Source organism: Sphaeramia orbicularis, chromosome 15 (genome assembly GCF_902148855.1).
Source record: "Sphaeramia orbicularis chromosome 15, fSphaOr1.1, whole genome shotgun sequence".
Lineage (NCBI taxonomy): Eukaryota > Metazoa > Chordata > Actinopteri > Kurtiformes > Apogonidae > Sphaeramia > Sphaeramia orbicularis.
In genome coordinates this window covers 48,469,331-48,490,517 of record NC_043971.1, presented here as the reverse complement: position 1 = coordinate 48,490,517, position 21,187 = coordinate 48,469,331, and the positions used below count along the sequence as shown (strand labels likewise).

Sequence of the window (21,187 nt, the reverse complement as noted above, 5' to 3'; positions counted from 1 at the left end):
GGAGTATGTATTCCAGTAGATATGCATCTTACCACAGCAACAAGGGACTGTGCTGGAAAATTCTGAAAATGACCCTTAAAAGTCCTTAAATTTGACTTTGAAAAGTGTGTACAAACCCTGTATAAAATCACTGCCATCTTGTAATTTGACAACTCAGTAAGACTTAGTGGATATAAGAGTCTTCCTTAATGGGATGGTTGAGATGCAGCAGTTTAAGGAAGCTTAAATGAAGGTTATCAAGAGTCTGGTCTTGACCAGCTCTAAATGTAAAGTGTCGTGAGAAAACTTTTGTCTTTAATTTGGCGCTATATAAATAAGATTTGATGAACATTACCATGCATGACTGATAATAGTTCGGGTGGTGTTAATGTTAGATGAGTTATAAAAATATTATCAATTAATTCCACTTCAGTGTGGGATGTGTCTCCAGTTCATTACATTTTTATTTCTGTTTTTCTGATCTGTAGTCCAACACAATTGAATATCCTCAGAATTCAAAGACGCAGTTCAGGCTTGAGTTAAAGCAGGAGCATCACATCAATTCAACATGGGTGGTTTTTCTACAGTCTGTAAAGCAGTGACATTAACCATGTCCCCTCCTGTTGGGATGCAGAGGATGGGATGCTGGGGCCTGTAGCTCTCTAAACACCCTCATCCAGGATGAACTCGCTGATCTGCTCTCTCATCTGAGACCTGAAATAACAATCACATAGTTAACTCACCATAGTCATTACTATTCTATTTTTTCATCATTTAGTTATGTATGTATCTATCTACACAACAGGAACAGTTTCAACCAAAAAGTAAGCACACAAGTATATAAGTACATAAAGTCAAGGTATGTGTGTGTGTGTGTGGGGGGGGGGGGAGTAGTAGTAGCAGTTTTGAAAAGGTCTGGAATTTTTATTTGGATAACGTGCAAGCAGCCTGTAAATAACTTCAGCCCTGCTCAACTATTCAACCATTTAGGATTTTAAACCATTTAAATGACAGTTTAATTATTGATTTATGAATTATTACACATAAAGCATAATATTTTCCATATCCACAGAAATGCAAAATCCAGAAGATAATAAATGATGAAAAAAATCACTTTGAAAAAGTTAAATGTAGAGAAATATTCATCTGGAAGTTGCCATAAAAAATAGTTCTGGGTCTTTTAGGATTAATAAAGCCTTTGGTTAGATGCATATACTTCTAAAACATAGTCAACCGAAGTGCTTAGTGAAAGGTGTAGGTTACTGAGTTAGTGTAGTCTCACTAACTGCAAGTTTGACCAGGCACATTTTTTCCCATTAGGAGGAAGCACAAAGGCTTTAAAACACCTATAATAATAGAAGGATGAGGCATGGGTGGTGATTAGAGTCTTTGACATGTCAAAGATTTGCAACAAAACTGATTTGATTGCATTAGTATTTTTTATGTAGTGTCGGATAATCCCTTTAGACTCCTTAGTGGACAAAAATACCTCATTGACTTCCATTAAAACCAGTTTTGTTTTTTTTTTTACATTCTCTTATGTCAACATTTATTTGTGAATAAAAGTAGTGATACTTGACATTTTTTACTGTATTCCACCAGATTCAACCATTTTCCCATTGTAGGTTGATGCATGAAATTGTTGAATTTTTGAGATATACTGATTTATACAATAACTGTCAAAATTCACAGTTGAACTATCTGCTGAATCCAGTGGGGACAGTCTGCACTGGATAGTTTTGCTGCTGAGCTGCTACCATTTTGTTTGATTTCTTAATATCCTCATTTCTATACAAAATTATGACTTTATTCTTATAATAATATCTCATAAATAATAATAATATATAATAAAATCTTATTATTATATTACAACATTTATTTCTAATAATATCAACTCTCCCCCCTCAATGTGGCCCTGAAACCCTGTCATATTCTGGAATGATATACTGTATGTATGCATGTGGTTTGTCAGTCACTGAAATGCAGCTCAGATGTTGAAAAATAAATTCCCAAACTACACCCTTACACCCGCACCGCAGTGGCTATCCATCATTTTCAGGTTTCAGGTGAGAAGCTCTCACCTCCTGTTCCTCCTCTGGGCTTCTAACAGGATGTATGCAGGCAGATGATCCACTGATGACTGAACAAACACACAAACAAGAGACAAAAGCTGGAGAATCAAGCTGAGCACAAACAGGCCGATATCTGCGTCACTACGACAGACACTGCTTAAGGCTTAGATTTAACCAACAGCCAGACCCCAGACCACTACATGTCTGCATGGATTTGTTACACAAAACGGTTTAACTCGTGACTTTAATAATGTGCTTACAATTGTGAGTAAAAGACAAATTTGTTTCAAACTAAATTATATATAACTGTGCCACCACTTCAAATCTCACTGAAACCAAACTAATAAGTTGGATCCAAATGTTTAACACATTTGGACTGCGGTGACAAATTGGTTGCAGATGTCATTTGACTTATTTGTAGTTGTTTATATCTTAAGATGTGATAGGACTGCAATTTTTATAAACCATTATTTTTCTTAGCTTGCATTAGAGCACAGGTGTCAAACATGCGGCCCGGGGGCCAAATCCGGCCCGCCAAAGGGTCCAGTCCGGCCCTTGGGATAAAGTTATGAAATGCAAAAATTACACTAAGATATTAATCATTTTAGTTCAGGTTCCACATTTAGACCAATGCAATCTCAAGTGGGTTGGATCAATAACATACTATCATAATCTATAAATACTTACAACTTCAAATTTCTCTCTTTGTAAATGTAAATATTTTCATGTATTTACACTAAAACAGAGTATAATTTCACAAAAAATATGAATAAATTGGAAAAAATATGAACAACCTGAAATGTTTCAAGAGAAGTATAATTTTAACAATATTCTGCCTGACTGGTAGTTTGTAGATGTAAACATTTTCATTGTTTAATTTTACTTACTCTAAAACATAGAGAAAATTTTGGAGTTGACATTATTTATATTATTATTTTACTGGTTCAGCCCACTTCAGATCAAATTTAGCTGAATGTGGCCCTTGAACTAAAATGATTTTGACACCCCTGCATTAGAGCATAAGAGCAGTTGAGACACTTTCGAACAGTATTAAAACCACCCTCAGGTCTGTCCCTCACCATGTCTTTAACGGTTTGCCGACAGCTGTAGCATAACAGGCTCCTCATGTCTGTTGTCTCTGGTACTCTGGAATAAGAACCACAGTACAAGCACATGAATTGTGGAACACTTACAATACACAACATTGACAGGAGACACAGGTGGCTCATAATGGAGTCTAAAGGTCCATGTGTTTTGTCAAGAATCACCACAAAAGCCACTGGAAGACTAGAGCCTGATCAGTGTCATATCTAAAAACAAAGCAGCAGAAGAGTTCTTAGTTACTGGCCCAGTTCAAACCTTGGGTCTTTCTTTGTTTCATATGTTTTATTGAAGTGTATACAAGAGAAACAAAGGTGGATACATATACCAGGGCACACTGATGTCAACATTAACCATGTTTGTATACACCATTAGATTTACATAGCACACGCTTTCATTTTAAGATGAACAGGCTGGATTAGACACACTGATTGACAAATGTGAACTCCTGCTCCATGAAGGAGACCAGTGGCAGTTTTTAAAGGTGAATTAGTTTTGGTTTGTTACCTCTAAACAAGGACAAACTATAAATCAATCAACCTCAATGATCAATAAATCCTTTCTACCTTTTTTAGTTTTCTTCAATGACATGTTTTTAGTGATGCCTGAAACTTTGGTGCTTGAATCATTTTATTAATTTCCACTGGATTATATTAACTATGTATATTTTATTTTCCTCAGGGAGGGAAAAATAGCAGAGCTTCATTTCAGTGCCTCTGGCAGCTCCGCACATACAAAGCACTCATTACATAGATTCAGATTCCAATTTATTTGTCATTTCAGCATATAGAATGCACAAAAATGAAACACTGTATTCAGGAGCAGTGGCGGCACCAAGGGGGGGCAAATGCCCCCCTAGTCACAACCTTTGCCCCCCCACCCAGATTTGGGCAAATCTTTGGGAGAATTCAGGCAATGAAGAAATATGAAAAATCCATCAATGAAAGCGTACATAACACATTTTGATACACTTATAATACAAGCAGGCAGACAGTCCCTCCCTGCATGCATTTATAGAGGGTTCTCTCAAAGGCCAGCTGGTCACTGTCCAAAGCCCCACTGCTGCCTGCTTGTGGGTGCCGCTTATCAGTTGTGTGGTGACAGCTTACAATTACCAGGCTTACACTGTGTCTTCATATACCAGCTCAGGACTTGTTTCACAGAGGTGACCTCCAAGAGGTTATAAAAAGCTGCTATAGTAGCACTGTGGCTCTAACAGTTTTACTCTCCTCACCCGGCAGAAATCCAATGTTTTCTATACAAGCTCTGGATATAGGTATGTATACACACACACACACACACACACATATACATATATATATATATATATATATATATATATATATATATATATATATATACACACACACACACACACACACATATACATATTATATATATATATATATATATATATATATATATATATATATATATATATATATATATACACACACACACACACACATATAGATAGATAGATAGATAGATAGATAGATAGATAGATAGATAGATAGATAGATAGATAGATAGATAGATAGATAGATAGATAGATAGATAGATAGATAGATAGATAGATAGATAGATAGATAGATAGATAGATAGATAGATAGATAGATAGATAGATAGATAGATAGATATCAGCTGCTAAAGTACAAAGTGTTAATTTCGCACTATGTGCGAAATTTTTTTGTCCGCCCCCCTAACATTTTCTTTGCTCTCCAGTTACCCCCCCACTTTTCAAATCCTGGTGCTCCCACTGCTCAGGAGCATTTAGTAAATAGTATAAATTACTGATAAAATAATAAAATACTGATATAAAATAGCAATAACAATACCCCCTCCCCCCTAAAAATTACCAACAAATAACTAAAAAGATTTATTTCTAATGTGCACAGCAGTAAAGTGCCAATTTAAAGTGCATTCCTGGGCTCAAGTTCAGCAAGAGTTCATTATTCTAACTGCCTCTGGATAAAAGCTGTTTCAGAGTCTGGTGGTCCGTGCTTGGATATGCTGCAGTCTCCTGCCTGATGGCAGAAATGTAAAAAATCCATGTGCATGGTGGGTGGTATCATCCATAATGTTTTGGGCTTTTTTCCTGCACCTGCTGGTGTAGAGGTCTTCAATGCAGGGAAGACAGCAGTCACAGATGCACTCCGTCTGTGACTCCTGATCAAAATTTTAAGACCAGTTGAAAAATTGCAAGAATTCACATTTTGCACTGTTGGATCTTAAAAAGGTTCTAAGGAGAGCTTCAAATGCAAAAAGAAGTAATGGGAGTGAGACAAAAAAACTGAGGAAGCAATTTATTGAAAACAATTAAACTGAAGTAGGTTGTTAATCAGGCTCATTTACATTGTTGTGCACATATGTGAGTGGTCTCGAATGTATAAGTGCCTCCACTTCAGTTAGAATGATGCCCATCTCTTCAAAGTTCAGCTTGGCTTTCCCCAACACTCAGAATGATCTTGACTGACCTCACCAGTCATTCCCAGAACTGCCCGCCCCACCAGGCTGCTATTTCAACGATGAACTGCCAGATGATTCCCTTGTCGAAGAAGAATTCTTTTAGTTGTGGGTCTTTGATGCTCTTCCACAGTTCCTTTAAATCTTGATCAGCTCTCTGAAAAGTCTTAGTGTTGTCCGAGTATATCACCTTGCACAATCCTCTTCTTGAGATGAATCTTTTCAATGCCAACAGAAAACTTTGTCAACTTATCCGAGACAAGCTCCAAATGCACTGCTCTTGTGACAGCACAGGTAAACAATACGATGTATGATTTCTTCAAAGAACCTGCTGACTTGACATAAAATGGTCCTGCAAAATCAATCAATCAAATTTTATTTATATAGAGCCAAATCATAACAAAAGTTATCTCATGACACTTTACATATAGAGTTGGTCAAAACCAGACTCTAAGCCAATTTACAGAAACCCAACAGAATCCTCCAGGAGCAAACACTTGTGACTGGTCAAAGTGGTGAGGAAAAACTTCCCTTTCACAGGCAGAAACCTTGAGCAGACCCAGACTCCTGAGGAATGGCCGTCTGCCTTGACCAGTTGGGGTTAAAGAGAGAGAGTAAAGGAGGAGATGAGAGCAATAGAGACAGAGAGAGATTGGGGGAGAAGGGGGGAAGTAGGGGGAGACACATGGATGCAGTTGATGCACAGATAACTGAACTAGAACATCTATGGAACTATATAATAAAAACTATCAAAATCCACTCTTGTGACTTCAAAAGGCGATGACTCTGTTATCCTGTCCCTTGGTAATGGAGTCGTTGTCTGCCGTCCATCATCACCTGCCATCCTGAACGCCAGGGTGGTCTCTACTCGTCGGCAGTATGGGGATAGTGAAAGGGTGGAAGCTGTTTTCCCAGTAGTGCTCTGCCCACAGTGAGGATCCAGTATCCTGTTGATTCCCATTATTCTGGAGTTCCTTCAGTCTCTCCTGGATGATGGTAAAAAATCATCACTTCCACTCTGAAAGTGTATGTTGCTGCTACATCATGTCATTGTGGTATAGTGGGAAATTGTTTAGTCAAAAGCCATAACTTGGTTTCTCTTTTTTTATGGGGCGCTTGTTGGTTGCGTCCACAAACAGCACCACAAGCTCCAGTATGGGACTTGTCTTTGGTTCTTGAAGTCTTGTGCCACCCTCCTTTTGAGCCTTTGGTGCAGGTGGAACTCAAGTGGCTTTCATGTAAGACTGCTTTTGTTGTTGGCTATTGTCTCCGCTAAGAGGGTTAGTGAGTTACATGCCCTCTCTGTCAGTCCCTCTTGTGGACTCCAGATGGTTCTGGTGTCACTTTGTGGCCTAACACAGCATTTGCGCCTAAAGTGTTGTCCTGTTCTCATTGTAACCACCCATTGAGATTGGCACGGTTTCACCCCCCTCCAGGAGAAGGTGGGGACAGGCTGGAGTTGTGTCCTGTACGGTGCATGTATTGCGGCTATGGCAGGTATGCGCCGCTCAGACCAGCTCTTTTTATGTTATGGTTCTCCTAAGATGGGTGGTCCTCTTTCCAAACAGCTTCTCTCTCATTGGATTGTGGCGGTCATCCACAACACCTATAGTTCACGAAGTTGTGCTCCACCATCCAGCATTAAGGCCCATTCAACCAGGAGTGTCTCCATTTCATGGGCAGCAATGAGAGGGGTTCCTTTAGAAACTCTATGTGCTGCTGCATCATGGGCTTCGCTGAGCACATTCACCAGATTCTACAACGCCAATGTGGCCAATCGTCATACTCCTGGTCAAGTTCTTCTACAAGGATCTTCTGGGTCTTCTCAGTGAGATATGTACTCAGGATTCTTTGTGACATCATCAGTATTAGTCATTCAGTGCTTTCAGCACCACCCTCTGGCAGTCAGGAGGGATGAAACACAACAAGAGTTACGTATGTAACTACGGTTCTATGAAGCCCCGATGACCGCCAGGGATTCTGTCACTCAGAATCCTTGCATTTCCGCAAGATGTTTCTGTAGGAACAGAGTCAGGGATGACGTAGGAATATATTACCTCCGGGGTGTCATCCCAGGTCACAGGTGTGACTCTTTTGGTACTATTACTCGGACTGCGCATGGAACATTCAGTGCTTTCAGCACCGCCCTCTGACGGTCATCATGGACTCATAGAACCTCTCGTTTGTTCATCATCATCATCACCTGTCATTTCTCACAGACAAAACACACACCAAACTGTATTATTCTATTTCTGCTTCTGTCTAGTATCAGTCATTTCATTTAGTTTAGTTTGCTGCTTCCTGTTTGGTGTTTGTGACAGAGAATCTATTTTTTTAGATCTCTGAATTTCACTACTCAGAAACTATTTGTATAAGGCACAGCTAAAAACTAATGTTAACCCATAAAGACCCAGTGCTACTTCTGTGGCCGTTCCCAAATACATTTCTCACTATTTAACCTTTCTTCAGTGAATTATCACCATTTAATACAATATTATTCTCTGTATTTTGGGGGGGGTTCAGTGTAAATCAGGTATTTTCCTATTATTCACTGATCCTGCAGATGTTCATAAAAGCTCAGATTAAAGTTGAGGGTTATTATATCAGACAGAGAAAACGGAAGAAAAACTGACTTTTTCAGTACAATATATCACTAACTGAATATAAAAACAAATGTCTCCTCCCACTGTCACTGATCAAACTCCATGGGTTTTACTGGTGAATCAACGTTGTAGAAGATGACAGTGTTTTCACATTCACTATGAAGCCTCTGAACATCCAAATGTGTCATATCTGATGACCATGAAAAGAACTGTATTTTACCTGAATTACCTCAACATATTGATAGGATTGGTGGATCATTAATTATTAAAAATTTTAGATCAGTGGTAAATTTTGATTGCCAGTAGCTGTTTGGGTCTTTGAGGGTAAATATTAAAATAAGATTTTATTGGAAAGTTCATGCATGTTCATGAGTTTTAGGACTACCGCACAGTCTATGATCCAGATGACAGGACTGCACCTAAAATCCACCTAAACTATAATGATTTTACCCTGACATTATGGATGGGCATAAGGAGAGATCCTTGAGGGAACCCTTACCTGGGAGAAGAGCAGCAACCTCCTCCTTTTTTTCCACATTCCCCTTCTCCAGAGCAGCACTGTCCAGTGGTTGTAGCTAGAGCCGAACCTGGATTTGATTGGACTGAAGTCAAAACATGTCAGATAAAATACAGTGAGGACTGGTGCTGGTTTGGGACTGAAAAAGAACACTCTACCTGGGTTTAGATTGGGATTTATGGCACTACTGGTTTCTGGAGGTTTAGTTTGGGACAGCTGCTCTGAGATCAGTGTGGCCTGGAAAGCTGATGCATTCTCTGATAAACAGAAGGGACAAAACTCAAAGTCATACAAAAGAATTAAGACATTAATGTTGTCCAACTCCACAGGACACCAATAGCCGGTTAGAGAGCCATTCAAGAACAAACTGCTGGTTAAAGACACATGTTCAGGACAACACAGCCATGTATGACGCATTACATTTGGATTTTTCTATGTTTGGTCCCAAAAATCAGAAACACATGGATTCCAATACAGCTGCACAAATAAATAAAGAACAACTGTAATTGCCAGATCACCCTGTACTAACCTATAAGATCACCCTGTACATACAAAGACTGCAAGTTAAGAAAAGCTCCAGATTTATAATAATAATAATAATGGATTAGATTTATATAGCGCTTTTCTATGAACACATATTCAAAACGCACAGTGAATCCATTATTCATTCACTCTCACATTCTCCCTCTGGTGAAGGTAAACTACATTTGTAGCCACAGCTGCACTGGGGCAGACTGACAGAAGCGTGGCTGCCAATTCACGCCTACAGCCCCTCTGACCACCACCAAACATTCATACACATTCATACACCAGTGTGAGTAGCAGCACTGGAGGCAAGGAGGGTGAAGTGTCTTGCCCAAGGACACAACAGCACATGACTGGGACAGAGCGGGATTCAAACTGCCAACCCTTCGGTTACTGGACGACCCGCTCTACCATCTGAGCCAGGCAGCCCCTTAGGCTGATACAACTGCAAAAATGGAAAAAATAAAGACAACCTTTGTTATCTGGTGATATTTTGGATTCAGTGACACTGAACAAGGATTTGTTTAAGCTAGCTGAAGTCTGTATATTTGACATGGCATTTTTAAATGATTAATCTGTCCATTGTCCTCAGTAACCAAGCAAAAAGACTCAAATTGCAATTGTAATAATGTCCACAATTATTGCAATACAACTTTTTAACCAAATCGTGTGACCCTTGCTCCAATATGGACCTAAAATGTGCATTAAAGTACATCTGAAACAAGTAACGATTAATTGAATCGAATTGATGAATTAAAAACATTTTTGATTACAATATTTCCTGAATCAAAGCTTTGTCTCCTTAATATTCCTGCCAGTAAACTTTATTTCCACTGTTGTGGAAGACTCTACATAGTTTGTTCGTCTTCTGGAGGTGGCAAGAACAAGAACAAAGTTCTTTCTGGCCGTGACATTTCACACTTCACGAGAAACTCAACTGCTGAACTCCTGGGGGGTTCTCCGCTTTTCCGCACCAACCACGCTCCCTTCAAATACTCGACTAGTCGCACAATAGTTCTCACACACTGCACAGGAAGAAAAGTTCTGCCCGGATGGTGTGTCAAGAGCAAGCTGCGAGAACTCTCAAACATGAGCTCCAAGAACAAAATTACGTCATTTTGTTCTCGAAGCCCCAGAGCAAGAAGAAAATTCTGTTGTCGTGGAGTATGTAGCAGGCTTTTTTGTGACGCAAATGATGCCAGGATCAACACAAAGTTGTATGTTAGTTCCATCTTAAGTTAGTAACTTAGTAAGTGTGATACAAATGTGTTGAAGACTGCAGTGCAAAGAAAATAATCGATAGATTAATCAGTTACAAAAATAATCGATAGCTGCAGCTCTCCATTACAGTATCAAGAAGATTTCAGGTGCCAGTAAATCTTGATTTATAGCTGTGATGTTCTTTACACAAAAGTACTGAATCTGAAATAATGGATCAAAGATTGCGACTAATCACAAAGGTAGCTTAACTTGACACCAAAATACAAACACATTTTGAAAATCTTTAGGTTTCTACCAGTTGCCCTATGTTAGGATAATTTCCTCTTTCTGCCCAGTTTTGCTTGTGTATCCCATAGAGTTGAAAGGTATCAAAAGTATAGTTGACTGCATACTGGACTTGTTCCAACATCCTTCCATGTATTGCACATGTGTGTATGTTTTAAAGTGCTCACCCACAGTAGTGTCCAGAGCACAAAGGCACAGCAGACATGTGTCACAGACATCAGCAGCACATGAACCCTTCCACGCCGTCTGCAGCTTCTCACTAGTTCTGCACAACACACAACAGATGCTTCAAATGTTGAGCACATGTGCAGAAAGTTTCTCACACTCTGCATTAGTCCAGTCTGCACGATGAAAACATGTAAATGCATGATGAGGTTTGTCCTCACCTGTAGATGGTGCTGACTGTGGAGGGGAAGTCAGCCTGCAATTTGGTCACAAAACTCTCAGTCAGTCGCTGGATACTGGACTTGTCTGCAGTCTGTTGGAAAGACAAGTTTGGACTGAAGCACAACATGTGTCCACTCTACAGTAATGTCAACAGTTACACATTGTTTTAAAACAGATAACCCCAACACAAGCTTTTTTTTTTAACCCTCTGGTATGTCACCCATAGGGCCCTTCCTAACCACAGAGAATGCGTAATCTGCGGAATGCCATAGCAATGTCAAAACATTTTTCATACTATTTGTTTTTAACTTTTTTTTTTTTTTTTGCATTTCATCAACTTGAGCCATAAGGAAAAATACCAAATACTCAATTATAGTCATATTTTTAAACCATAAACAAACCATATTTTTTGATGCAAAAAACACAAAAACTTTTTTTTTCCCAATATACTACATAAAAATTGCATTACTTATTGCAGCCTGGCATATGTCAGTGATTAACAACATCAGTTAAATATGCATTATTTTTTGTGCTAGGTCAAGTATTCTAAATTGTGTCATTGTGTATTTTTTACTCACTAAGGAGAAGGGTGCTAGTGTTGTAATTTTCAATTGTTTACAATGTACTGATTTTAGTGCCTGGGTCAGAATTTTAAAAATCATGGAAACACTTTTGAATTCTGACCTAATACAAATTGTGAAAAAAAATATGATCTTTTACAACATGATGTGCAAAGTGTGTATAATATGCTCACCCTGATACCGGACGGTTAACTAGATGACTTAACTGCCCTATTTGAACTCATCAGTCACCTGATGGACTGGATAAACAACTGCCATGACCCCATCTAGTAACAATTTAAAGACCAATTCAAGGAAATAAATGTCCTATTTTTTGTTATTACTGTTCTTCCTCCACAGTCCCCTGTGTCCTGGTCATGTCATCATGTGCATGCTCACTGTACAGGAACAGTCATGTGACATGCATTTCAGGAATATTACAGATGGAGGGGGCTTCTAAAACTTGGCTCAAAAGCTTTGAATAGATTTCCTTTTAAAATGCAGTTCTAAAGCACAAGCATGAAAGCCCACGACCACATGGCACCACAGTAGGGTGGTCCTGTCCTATCAAAGTTTACAGGCCCAAGCACCGAGGACCATACTTCAGCATGTCCTGGTCTGCAGTCTGATGTGCTTCTGGAACTTACCATGGTGTCTAAGCCCGGGATGAAAATCGAAGGCACTTTGAACATATGGTTGTAGAACACTATTTCTTTAGATGAGTAGTCCCTCATTGGCCGCACTGTTATTATGTCCCCATAACGAGAGTCTGAAAAACCCTGTTAAACACAGACACAATGGCATTAGTTATTTCATGAAGCCCTTTCCCAAACTTCACAAAAAATATGCTGCATTCCAAATCACATATTTTTACCTCCGCCAAAGAGGTTATGTTTTCGCCGGCGTCGGGTGGTCTGTCTGTCCGTGTGCAAGATAACTCAAAAAGTTATGGATGTATTTAGATGAAAATTTCAGGAAATGTTGATACTGGCACAAGGAACAAATGAATAAATTTTGGTGGGGGTGGGGCACTGATCTGCCTTACAGAGGTCTGCGCTCTCTGAGTGCTTTTCTGGTTTTCCTTTTAGTATGAAAGGCAGTTGCCCTGTCAAAGGACACTTTGATATAGAGCTGCAGCTATCAATTATCTTTGTAATCAATTAATCTATTGATTACTTTCTTCAATTTGATTCTTTTAATCATTTTTATTTAACCAGACAAGACTGATCAAAAAGACATTCTTATTTACAACTGTGGCCTGGAAAAAGGCAGCGCCTTTTGAGGGGAAGGGAAAAGGGAGCTAAAAAAAACAAAAACAATATCAAAATTTAAAACAGGGCAATCAAAACACTAGTTAATATATTAATAAATTATTCGATTAAATGATTATTTGAATAAGTGGGGGAAAAAACTGTAAAAATGTGAAAAAGATATGTCTGAAAATAACAATTTGTCCTTTATTCTAGAATCAGCTGAAACAACCACAAAAAATACAAAAGTAAAAGGATATATAAGCAAGTGAAAATGTAGATGGAGCTTACTAATACCCCCACCCAGTCGCACAACACTTTGCCCCCCCTACTCAGTCATACCCTGCCAAGTCAGGGATAAATTTAGGCTATGTCCACACAAAACAGCATCCTTTCCTATCTGATCTTTTTTTTTTTGTCGTTCTCAAAAAATTGCTCCGTAAACACGGGAGTCGCTTCAGGAAATATCTGCATCCACACGAAACCACTGAAAACGACTGAAAGCGATGTAGTACAAATGCCAGGCCTGTATGTGGCGTTGTAATGCTCTTGCAAAAAATGGAGAAGCCGTGGAGCATGCACATAAAGCTTGCTTGGTTTTACCAAGTCTAGTCTAATATTTCCTTCTGGTTCCCGCTCTCCACCGTAGATCATAGAATATTGGGTGAATATTGGGTTTTTTTGTTTTTTTTAAACATATAGCGCATTTTCTACACCTTCACAGTGCCCAAAGCGCTTTACAAAGCCTCACATTCACCCATTCATGCACACATTCATACACCAGTAGGGTCTGCCATGCAATCCTGGAGCAATGTCTTGCCCAAGGACACTTTGACATGTGGACAGTCAGAGCCAGGATTCGAACCGCCAACCCTTCAGTCACTGAACGCTCTACTAACTGAACCGCAGTCTCAGTTGTGGTTGTTTGTTGCTCATTGTAATGAAAGAGTAGCTGAAGATTTTGATTCAATATTTCTAATAAGCTCAATGGCTGTTGTAACACGAGCACTACTCTGTAGTCCACTGTGGTTGTTGTGAAGTGACGTCTTGCTTCCGGGGTGAAAGGTAAAAAAGGTGGGGCTATGACATCATCGTTTAAGAAAAGTTGCGGTTTGGTCGTACAAAGATGCGAAACCAGCGTTTTCAAATGTATACACACTAGGACCCAGTTTCAAAATGTTGCGATTTCAGTGACTGAAAACGCCAGTTTCGTGTGGACGAAAGGCCTATCTGAAACAAAACTTTTGTGGATACAACCAAAACCATCTTTGTTTGGACAGGACCTTAGAATTTGAAATTAAAGATAATTGTAAACAAGATTAAACTAAATAACTTTCTTTTTCAGGTAGTTCAGTTAAACCTAGACAAACCTAATTCTGCCCAAATGTTTTCAAAATCTTTTAAAAAATTAAAAAAAAAAAAAAATTGTGTGCCAAATTCAAAAAGACTCAGGTGAATAGTGTTTGAGACATTGGTTGGACAAAAATCTCTGGTGGACAGATGGAATTCCTGGTATTTCTACATACCCCCACCTGATGGGTGGGCAGGGGTACAATAACGACAGTATAAAAGTATATCTAAAAATATATATAGATATAAACAACAACAAACAAGTTCAATGACTGCAGTCTTCAACACATTTGGATCAAACTTACTAACAACTGAACATGGAACTAACATACAAGTTTGTGTTGATCCTGGCGTCATGTGTGTCATAATCAGTGTCCATGTGAAACACAACAGTGGAAATAATGTTGAGTGGTAGCGACATTAAGAAAAATGAGCTTTGGTTCAGGAAAATTTGAACTGACTCATTTTTGAATGAATTCAAGCCAATTAATCGATTAATCATTTCAGCATAAGAATACAGCAAAATGAGACCAGATCCAGCAGCAGCCAGGGATTTGTGACATATAGAAGACCATATTAGTAGATACTTAATTTTTTTTAATGGTCAACTATGATTGTATGACAGGGACACCATCTCTACACCCACCGTGTCCTGGGCCAGCTGTGCCCCTCGGCCCAGTGCAATGCTGCTCAGCAGTTTAACAGCCAGTCTGGAGCAGCAGTCTCCAAGCATCAGCTTACTGTAGCCTTTGGTACGAGCTGTGTGCACCAGCAGATGCTGCCTATGAGGAAAATACACCAAAGAAAACTGAATCAGTCATTTTCATAAATTCTGAATCACAATTTCTGTATTTATTTGGAAGTAAGTTGCTTTAAATATTAGTTGTGCTGTTTTAAACTGAATCAACTCTGGAAATTTTAGGGCTTGCATTTTTAGAAAGACTTCATTTCTAAGTTCTCTATATCCTGCGATATTTATCAGTATAATGGCCCTTTTCTGCATTGTATATATAGTTTTATGTATTGGTTTTAGATGCGTTTCCCCACGCCTCAACACAGTAACTCAAATATGATAAAAATACTATACAGTATCATGCAGAGTACAGCCAACCAAGGAACAGTTGAGGTCTGACTGTCCAGTAGCAGGTGAATATCTCTGACCTTAGCATACTGAGCAGCTCTTCTCTGGCTGTCTGTGTCTTTGTAGAACTCATCAGCTGCTGCAGTAGCTGTGTGTGCGATTCTTGGATGTCTGGCAGAGAGGCCTGGTCCAGGTCCTGGTCCTGGTCCTGGTCCTGTGGTCTGGGAGGCCAGTGGCCCTTAGACTGAATGAACTGATCCACAGCTGCTTTATAAGCACTGCCCGGTTGCTCGGAGGGGGAGGGGGCCATGACCAAAACTGACGGTGAAAGGTCCAGAACCTGGAGGAGATGGAACACATTCACATCAGATTCACCACTCTTTCAAATGATGCACTTTGGAGATGAATAACTGACAAAGTCATTGGAACAAACACAATGAAAAGACAGTGCTAAAAGTCTTATGATATTTTTTGTGTTTGTAGAATTTTTTAGAGTTCAAAGATACAGTATCTTGAACTTGTTTCTGACTAATAATGTACTTGAGATATGTCACGTTTTTCTTGAATAATAAATATACTTTTACCTGCCAACGACAATGCATTGTTTTGTTACTGTAAACCAAAAATATTTCTTAGTGAACCATAGAGCATTTCATTAGCCTCATAGCATAATTGCCTATGTCATATTTTGACCACATTGTGTTATCTGCATACAATGAAGCAGCAGTATTAGAAAAGTAAAGTTACGCAGATATCACAATGTGGCCAAAAATATGACTAAGGCAATTATGCTATAGGTCTACGATATGTAAAACATGTGCAGATTATTTGTTTGGAGAGGAAATTAGATCCATACACTAAACTGAGTATCCACATACTGAAGGTAAAAATAAACAGGTATAATATAGTGTAATATACATATGTACTAGATAGATAGATAGATAGATAGATAGATAGATAGATAGATAGATAGATAGATAGATAGATAGATAGATAGATAGATAGATAGATAGATAGATAGATAGATAGATAGATAGATAGATGATAATGAGGGCTGTGTTCAGATGAGACCATGACTGTATTTTGAGGTGAAGTGGAGACGTGGATGGCACAATGACCTGTTCCAAAGGCACAAGGTGGAATGGAAAACCAGTCGCTTCAAACAGTGTCTGCATCTGAGCCATCGCTGTCTTCCTGTCGTCTACAGACCGACCTGCAGCAGCACCCTCTGAAAACACAGTGAGATGCAGGAATCAACAGCATCTTGATATTATAGGAAAAGTTCCATTCACTTCAGTGGGGTCAGTCAAGACACATTCCAATTTATCGACTTACCATCGATGTATACTATGCCTGGAATAAACCTCAACTTCTTGTGTGCATTCTGACTCAAGCCCTGGAAGGAAGAAAAGATTTCACCTTGATTAACGACAAAACAAGGTTATACTGGATCTCCACATGAAGTCCAAACAAATGCAAGTGGCATTTTATCATCTGTTAGAACTTGAACCAAAACCAAACAGCGAAATTACTTCGCAGCAGCAGCATGACATACAGTGGAAAAATAGAAAAATGCAAATCAAGACCAAACACCTTATACATAATAAATTACAAATAAAAAAAAAAACAGACCCGGATAACAAAAAAAAAAAACCCTGAATAATTAAAGTGTAAAGTGCAAAATAACCTGAAATGTTCAGTATAATCAAGGTGCAAAATGACATTTAAGTGTAGAACTAGAACCACGTGGGTGCATATAAACTGGTGGTCTGATTACCCCACCTCTTGGACTTGACTGAGCATTGAGCAGGAGGATGGGCCTCCAGATACAGCCAGCAGCACCTACAACCAAACAACACACTGTTCTGACAAAGTTCAGGAAATGTCATAGTTGCTCCACATGAAGCACACTACTCTTATTAAGTTTAAGTGAAAAAAAATGTTCAAAGCAACCCAGTGCTCACCTTCTCTCCAGGAAAAATTATCCTGTTTTTGCCGAGCATGGCCCTGAACTTGTGGATGAAGTATTCCCTGAAACAGTCCCTAAGAACAGAACCAGATGGGGGGGGAAAAAGGTAAATTTACTTTTGGGGTGTGTTCCCCTGAGAATCAAGCCAAATGGAAACATTCATTCATTCATTCATTCATTTTCTGAACCCGCTTTATCCTCACTAGGGTCACGGGGGTCGCTTGGAGCCTATCCCAGCTACATAGGGGCGAAGGCGGGGTACACAAAAATGGAAACATATTGAGCTAAATTTAGACATATCACAACCATAAAAGAACAATTGAAAATGTGGAATGAGATTATCAAGAAATATAATTTGGAAAATGATAGTAAACTCCTGCTATAGCTTTCCCAATCACATAAGTTTGCTCTCGCTAACTCTGATAATAGATTTCTGAGGTGGAGAGGAAAGGGAATAACAGCCATTTGTACACTCATTGAAAGGAAAACCTTTAAATCATTTGAAAAAATAAACAAACATCATCATTTGGAGGACAAGGATCAGTACAAAGGGAGATTACAGGGAGATTAAGAGTAACTTATTAGAGGGCAGCGAAGAGATTAAGGTTTTCACAGGAGCATACAAACAAACACCCACTAAGACTGTGTCTAAATTATATCAGGGTCTACAAAAACAAAAGGCGCAAATTCATTTTATGTTAAATGGAAATGGGAATCAAAACTGAATATTACTCTGCCTGAAAGTGAGTGGCATTCTATGTGCAAAAAACAGCAAACATCTACCAGCCCTAAAGGTTGGTGAGAATTTGGCTGACAAAACCTCATTCATTTTTTTATTACACAAAACATAAAAAGCAAACAATTAGGAAAACAGCAGCAGTGCAGGAGAGGGTGTGGCCAAATGAATGCCAACCACTCACATATCTTTTGGACATGCAAAAATGCAAATGTTTTGGAACAGTGTTGATCAGACAATGGAGGTCAATTTGTCATTTAGTTGGTAGAGCGGGTCGTCGAATGACCAAAGGGTTGGCGGTTCAAATCCTGGCTCCAACTGTCCACATGTCAAAGTGTCCTTGAGCAAGACACTGAACCCTAAATTGCTCCCAGTCCGGTCTAGCAGCACCTTGCATGGCAGCAGCTGCCTACTGGTGTATGAGTGTGTGTGTGTGAATGGGTGAATGTGAGGCCTTGTAAAGCTCTTTGGGCACCATGAAAGTGGATAAAAATGCGCTATACAAGTTCAGTCCATTGACCATCTACCATTTTAAATTATAAAATTCCACTGGACCCCCAAACTATCTACCTGGGTCTACTACCTGATGATGTAATTAAAGGAAAAGATGCTTACCTATTTAAAATATTAATTCTTGCCCGCATAAAGGCTGTCACAAGGAACTGGTCAAAAAGTGACCCTCTACAACTACAGCAATGACTGGACATTACAGAGGAAATATATACCATGGAAAAATTAACGTTTCAAAATGGACCACATTCAGGATACTACTTCTTTTTACCAGATCTGATGCAGATAAGCAGATGAGTGCATATGAAACAGCGCCCACCATGTTGTTTTGTGCTCTGGTATTGTTGTTACTGTGCTGTAAAAGTGTTTTTAAAAAGTTAAAATAAAAAAGTTTTTTAAAAAATTACTTTTGGGATAATTTTCACCTTTTAAGTCAGATAGTGCAGAAGTGGCACAGAACAGCTCAGCTCAGAGTTGTTTAAGGTCAAGCTGTTTGTTCTTAAGACATGCCATTAGGCCTGCAACCACTAGTTGACAAATGGTTGACAGCAAAATTAATCGATGACTAATTTATTTGACAGGTCATTAGTGATATGCATTGTTTAAAGAATTTATTTTATTGCTGACTGAAACTTCTGAGTATTCAGTCTGTTTAACAAACTTTGTTCAGTACTGTAATTGTTACACACAACATGCACTTTGGTTTGGTATTTTATTACTGCTGCAATATTTGTTGAATATTGAATAGAATGTTAGTTTAACAAACTTTGTTATGCATTCTAATTGTTGTGCAGCAAATGTTCTTAATAAAGAAAAGAAAATGTATTTTGCAATAATCATGAATAAGAGCATTTGGGGTGTTTTTTTGCAGTTCATAACCTGACCGCAAAATACTCTACATAATCTGACTAGTCAACTATTGAAATAGCCATTTCAAACTTTATTAACCTCTGGGGGATATCCATGTCCTTCAGCTCATAGAACTGGCCATCACCACATAACTGACTCAATGATAATTCACAAGGTCTCAACTGGCCATTGGTTATTTCATAACTTACATGAAGAAATTTCTCCAAAGCACTTACATTGAGATATTTAACTTCATATGAAAACAGTGTTAATAAGTCTAGAGGTAACTAAAAGGGTTAAAGGGATACACAATAAATACAAAATAATCTCTTGATTTAATAAATGCATTTCAGATCATTCAAAATGAAGATCAATTTGAATCACAAAATAGATTTTTTTTAATATTAGCCCTCTCTTTTCGCACCAATAATTAAGTGAGGAGGAAATACTCAGACTTTACAGAATATGTCTTTGATACATAAATACATAAATATAAAAAAACATATGACTCCAATAAAAGATTATAGTACGCAGTCTTTAGACTTATTTTACAAGACTTTTAAGGATTTTTGCCAAATTAACCCACAGGCAAATTAAACTACAGTAAAACTTTTAACAAAGAATGAATCTGTAAAAGACAAATTATCATTTTACAACTATAAATATAACAAAAATAAGATTTTAACTAGTTACGTGTAGTTTTATATCTATTTCTTCTGTTTAATATTTTGTTTACTCGAAAGTGGCACGGGTGCATTTATAACCATGATAAAGTAGACAGTAAAGACAGAATAGAAAAATAACAGTTTTTAAAAGACCATGCTGAGTTTTCCAAAGATGTTGCTTGTTTCAAGAGGAACTCAAAGGGATTTTTTGTGATAAAAATTACACCTGACAGAATACAATTGTCAAGCTTTCGCTCAACATCAAAAACATTTTATTTCTCCAACTGAAAAGAGGGAACGAAAACAACAAAATAACTTTGTTACTGGCCCAAAACTTCACAATCAGTGCATCCTGAAACAAACATGATGGTAAAGTTTCCAGTAATTCATTTTTCCACAAACAGAAGCTTCTAGCAGCTTAGGGATGCAGCCAAAGCAGTTCAGTAACATCATACTGTGTACACACTAGGCGGCAGACTTACCTGCAGTATGTGTCTCCTGCTCTGATAACCACAACTGCCGTCTTTTCTTTGCATTTTACACATTTCTTGGAAATACTAGAAAAGGAAAAGAAACACCTTTAGAACTGATCATGTGACAGCTAATGTTAATTTGCAGAATGCCACTATATCTATTGATATAATAGCAGGACTCAAAATGTGGCGGAGGTCCTAAGGTCATGTGTACCGTGCCTTTAATATATAATAATATGTTGGATGAAAATGACAATCACTGGACGAGTTTCTCAGATGAATGCAGAGTATTAGTTTTCACTGAAAACAGAACGGTACCTGGGCACTTCCGTGTGCTCCAGCTGACCCTGAAAGTCTTCGTCCACCTGACACATTTCACCGATGGAGTCTTCTGACAAACTCAGGAAGACAGTCAGCAACGAGCTTCAATTTATCCAGATAATGGGTCTGTTCAACACTCTGCACTTATCCAGTTAATTGTAATATTGACAAAAATGTTATCTTACAGGTCAGCTGATAATAACCAACAGAAATTCGTATGTATTTAATAAACTTTATTTACTCACTGACGAAACGCACTTATTCCTC

The 21,187-nt window shown here is 38.4% G+C and overlaps 1 protein-coding gene across 2 annotated transcripts in view; it reads right to left on the bottom strand.

The window, feature by feature from the left end:
• Positions 1–425: 425 nt before the first annotated feature.
• ctu2 (cytosolic thiouridylase subunit 2 homolog (S. pombe)) overlaps positions 426–21,187 on the bottom strand; it is a 20,800-nt gene continuing 38 nt past the window's right edge. Inside the window, exons 1-16 of one of the 2 annotated variants that reach the window (XM_030156495.1) lie at positions 20,918–21,187; positions 20,609–20,683; positions 17,362–17,440; positions 17,180–17,239; positions 16,733–16,793; positions 16,516–16,625; positions 15,478–15,737; positions 14,963–15,098; positions 12,364–12,495; positions 11,156–11,247; positions 10,937–11,034; positions 8,897–8,995; positions 8,721–8,823; positions 3,131–3,197; positions 2,061–2,119; positions 426–693 (exon numbers count right to left, since the gene is read on the bottom strand). The exon at positions 20,918–21,187 is cut by the window's right edge and continues 38 nt beyond it. In XM_030156495.1, coding sequence (XP_030012355.1) covers positions 642–693; positions 2,061–2,119; positions 3,131–3,197; positions 8,721–8,823; positions 8,897–8,995; positions 10,937–11,034; positions 11,156–11,247; positions 12,364–12,495; positions 14,963–15,098; positions 15,478–15,737; positions 16,516–16,625; positions 16,733–16,793; positions 17,180–17,239; positions 17,362–17,440; positions 20,609–20,683; positions 20,918–20,973 — 1,539 coding nt within the window. In that variant the 5' untranslated portion in view covers positions 20,974–21,187 and the 3' untranslated portion in view covers positions 426–641. The remainder of the gene's footprint in view (positions 694–2,060; positions 2,120–3,130; positions 3,198–8,720; positions 8,824–8,896; positions 8,996–10,936; positions 11,035–11,155; positions 11,248–12,363; positions 12,496–14,962; positions 15,099–15,477; positions 15,738–16,515; positions 16,626–16,732; positions 16,794–17,179; positions 17,240–17,361; positions 17,441–20,608; positions 20,684–20,917) is intronic. The other variant, XM_030156496.1, reaches the window with a different exon arrangement.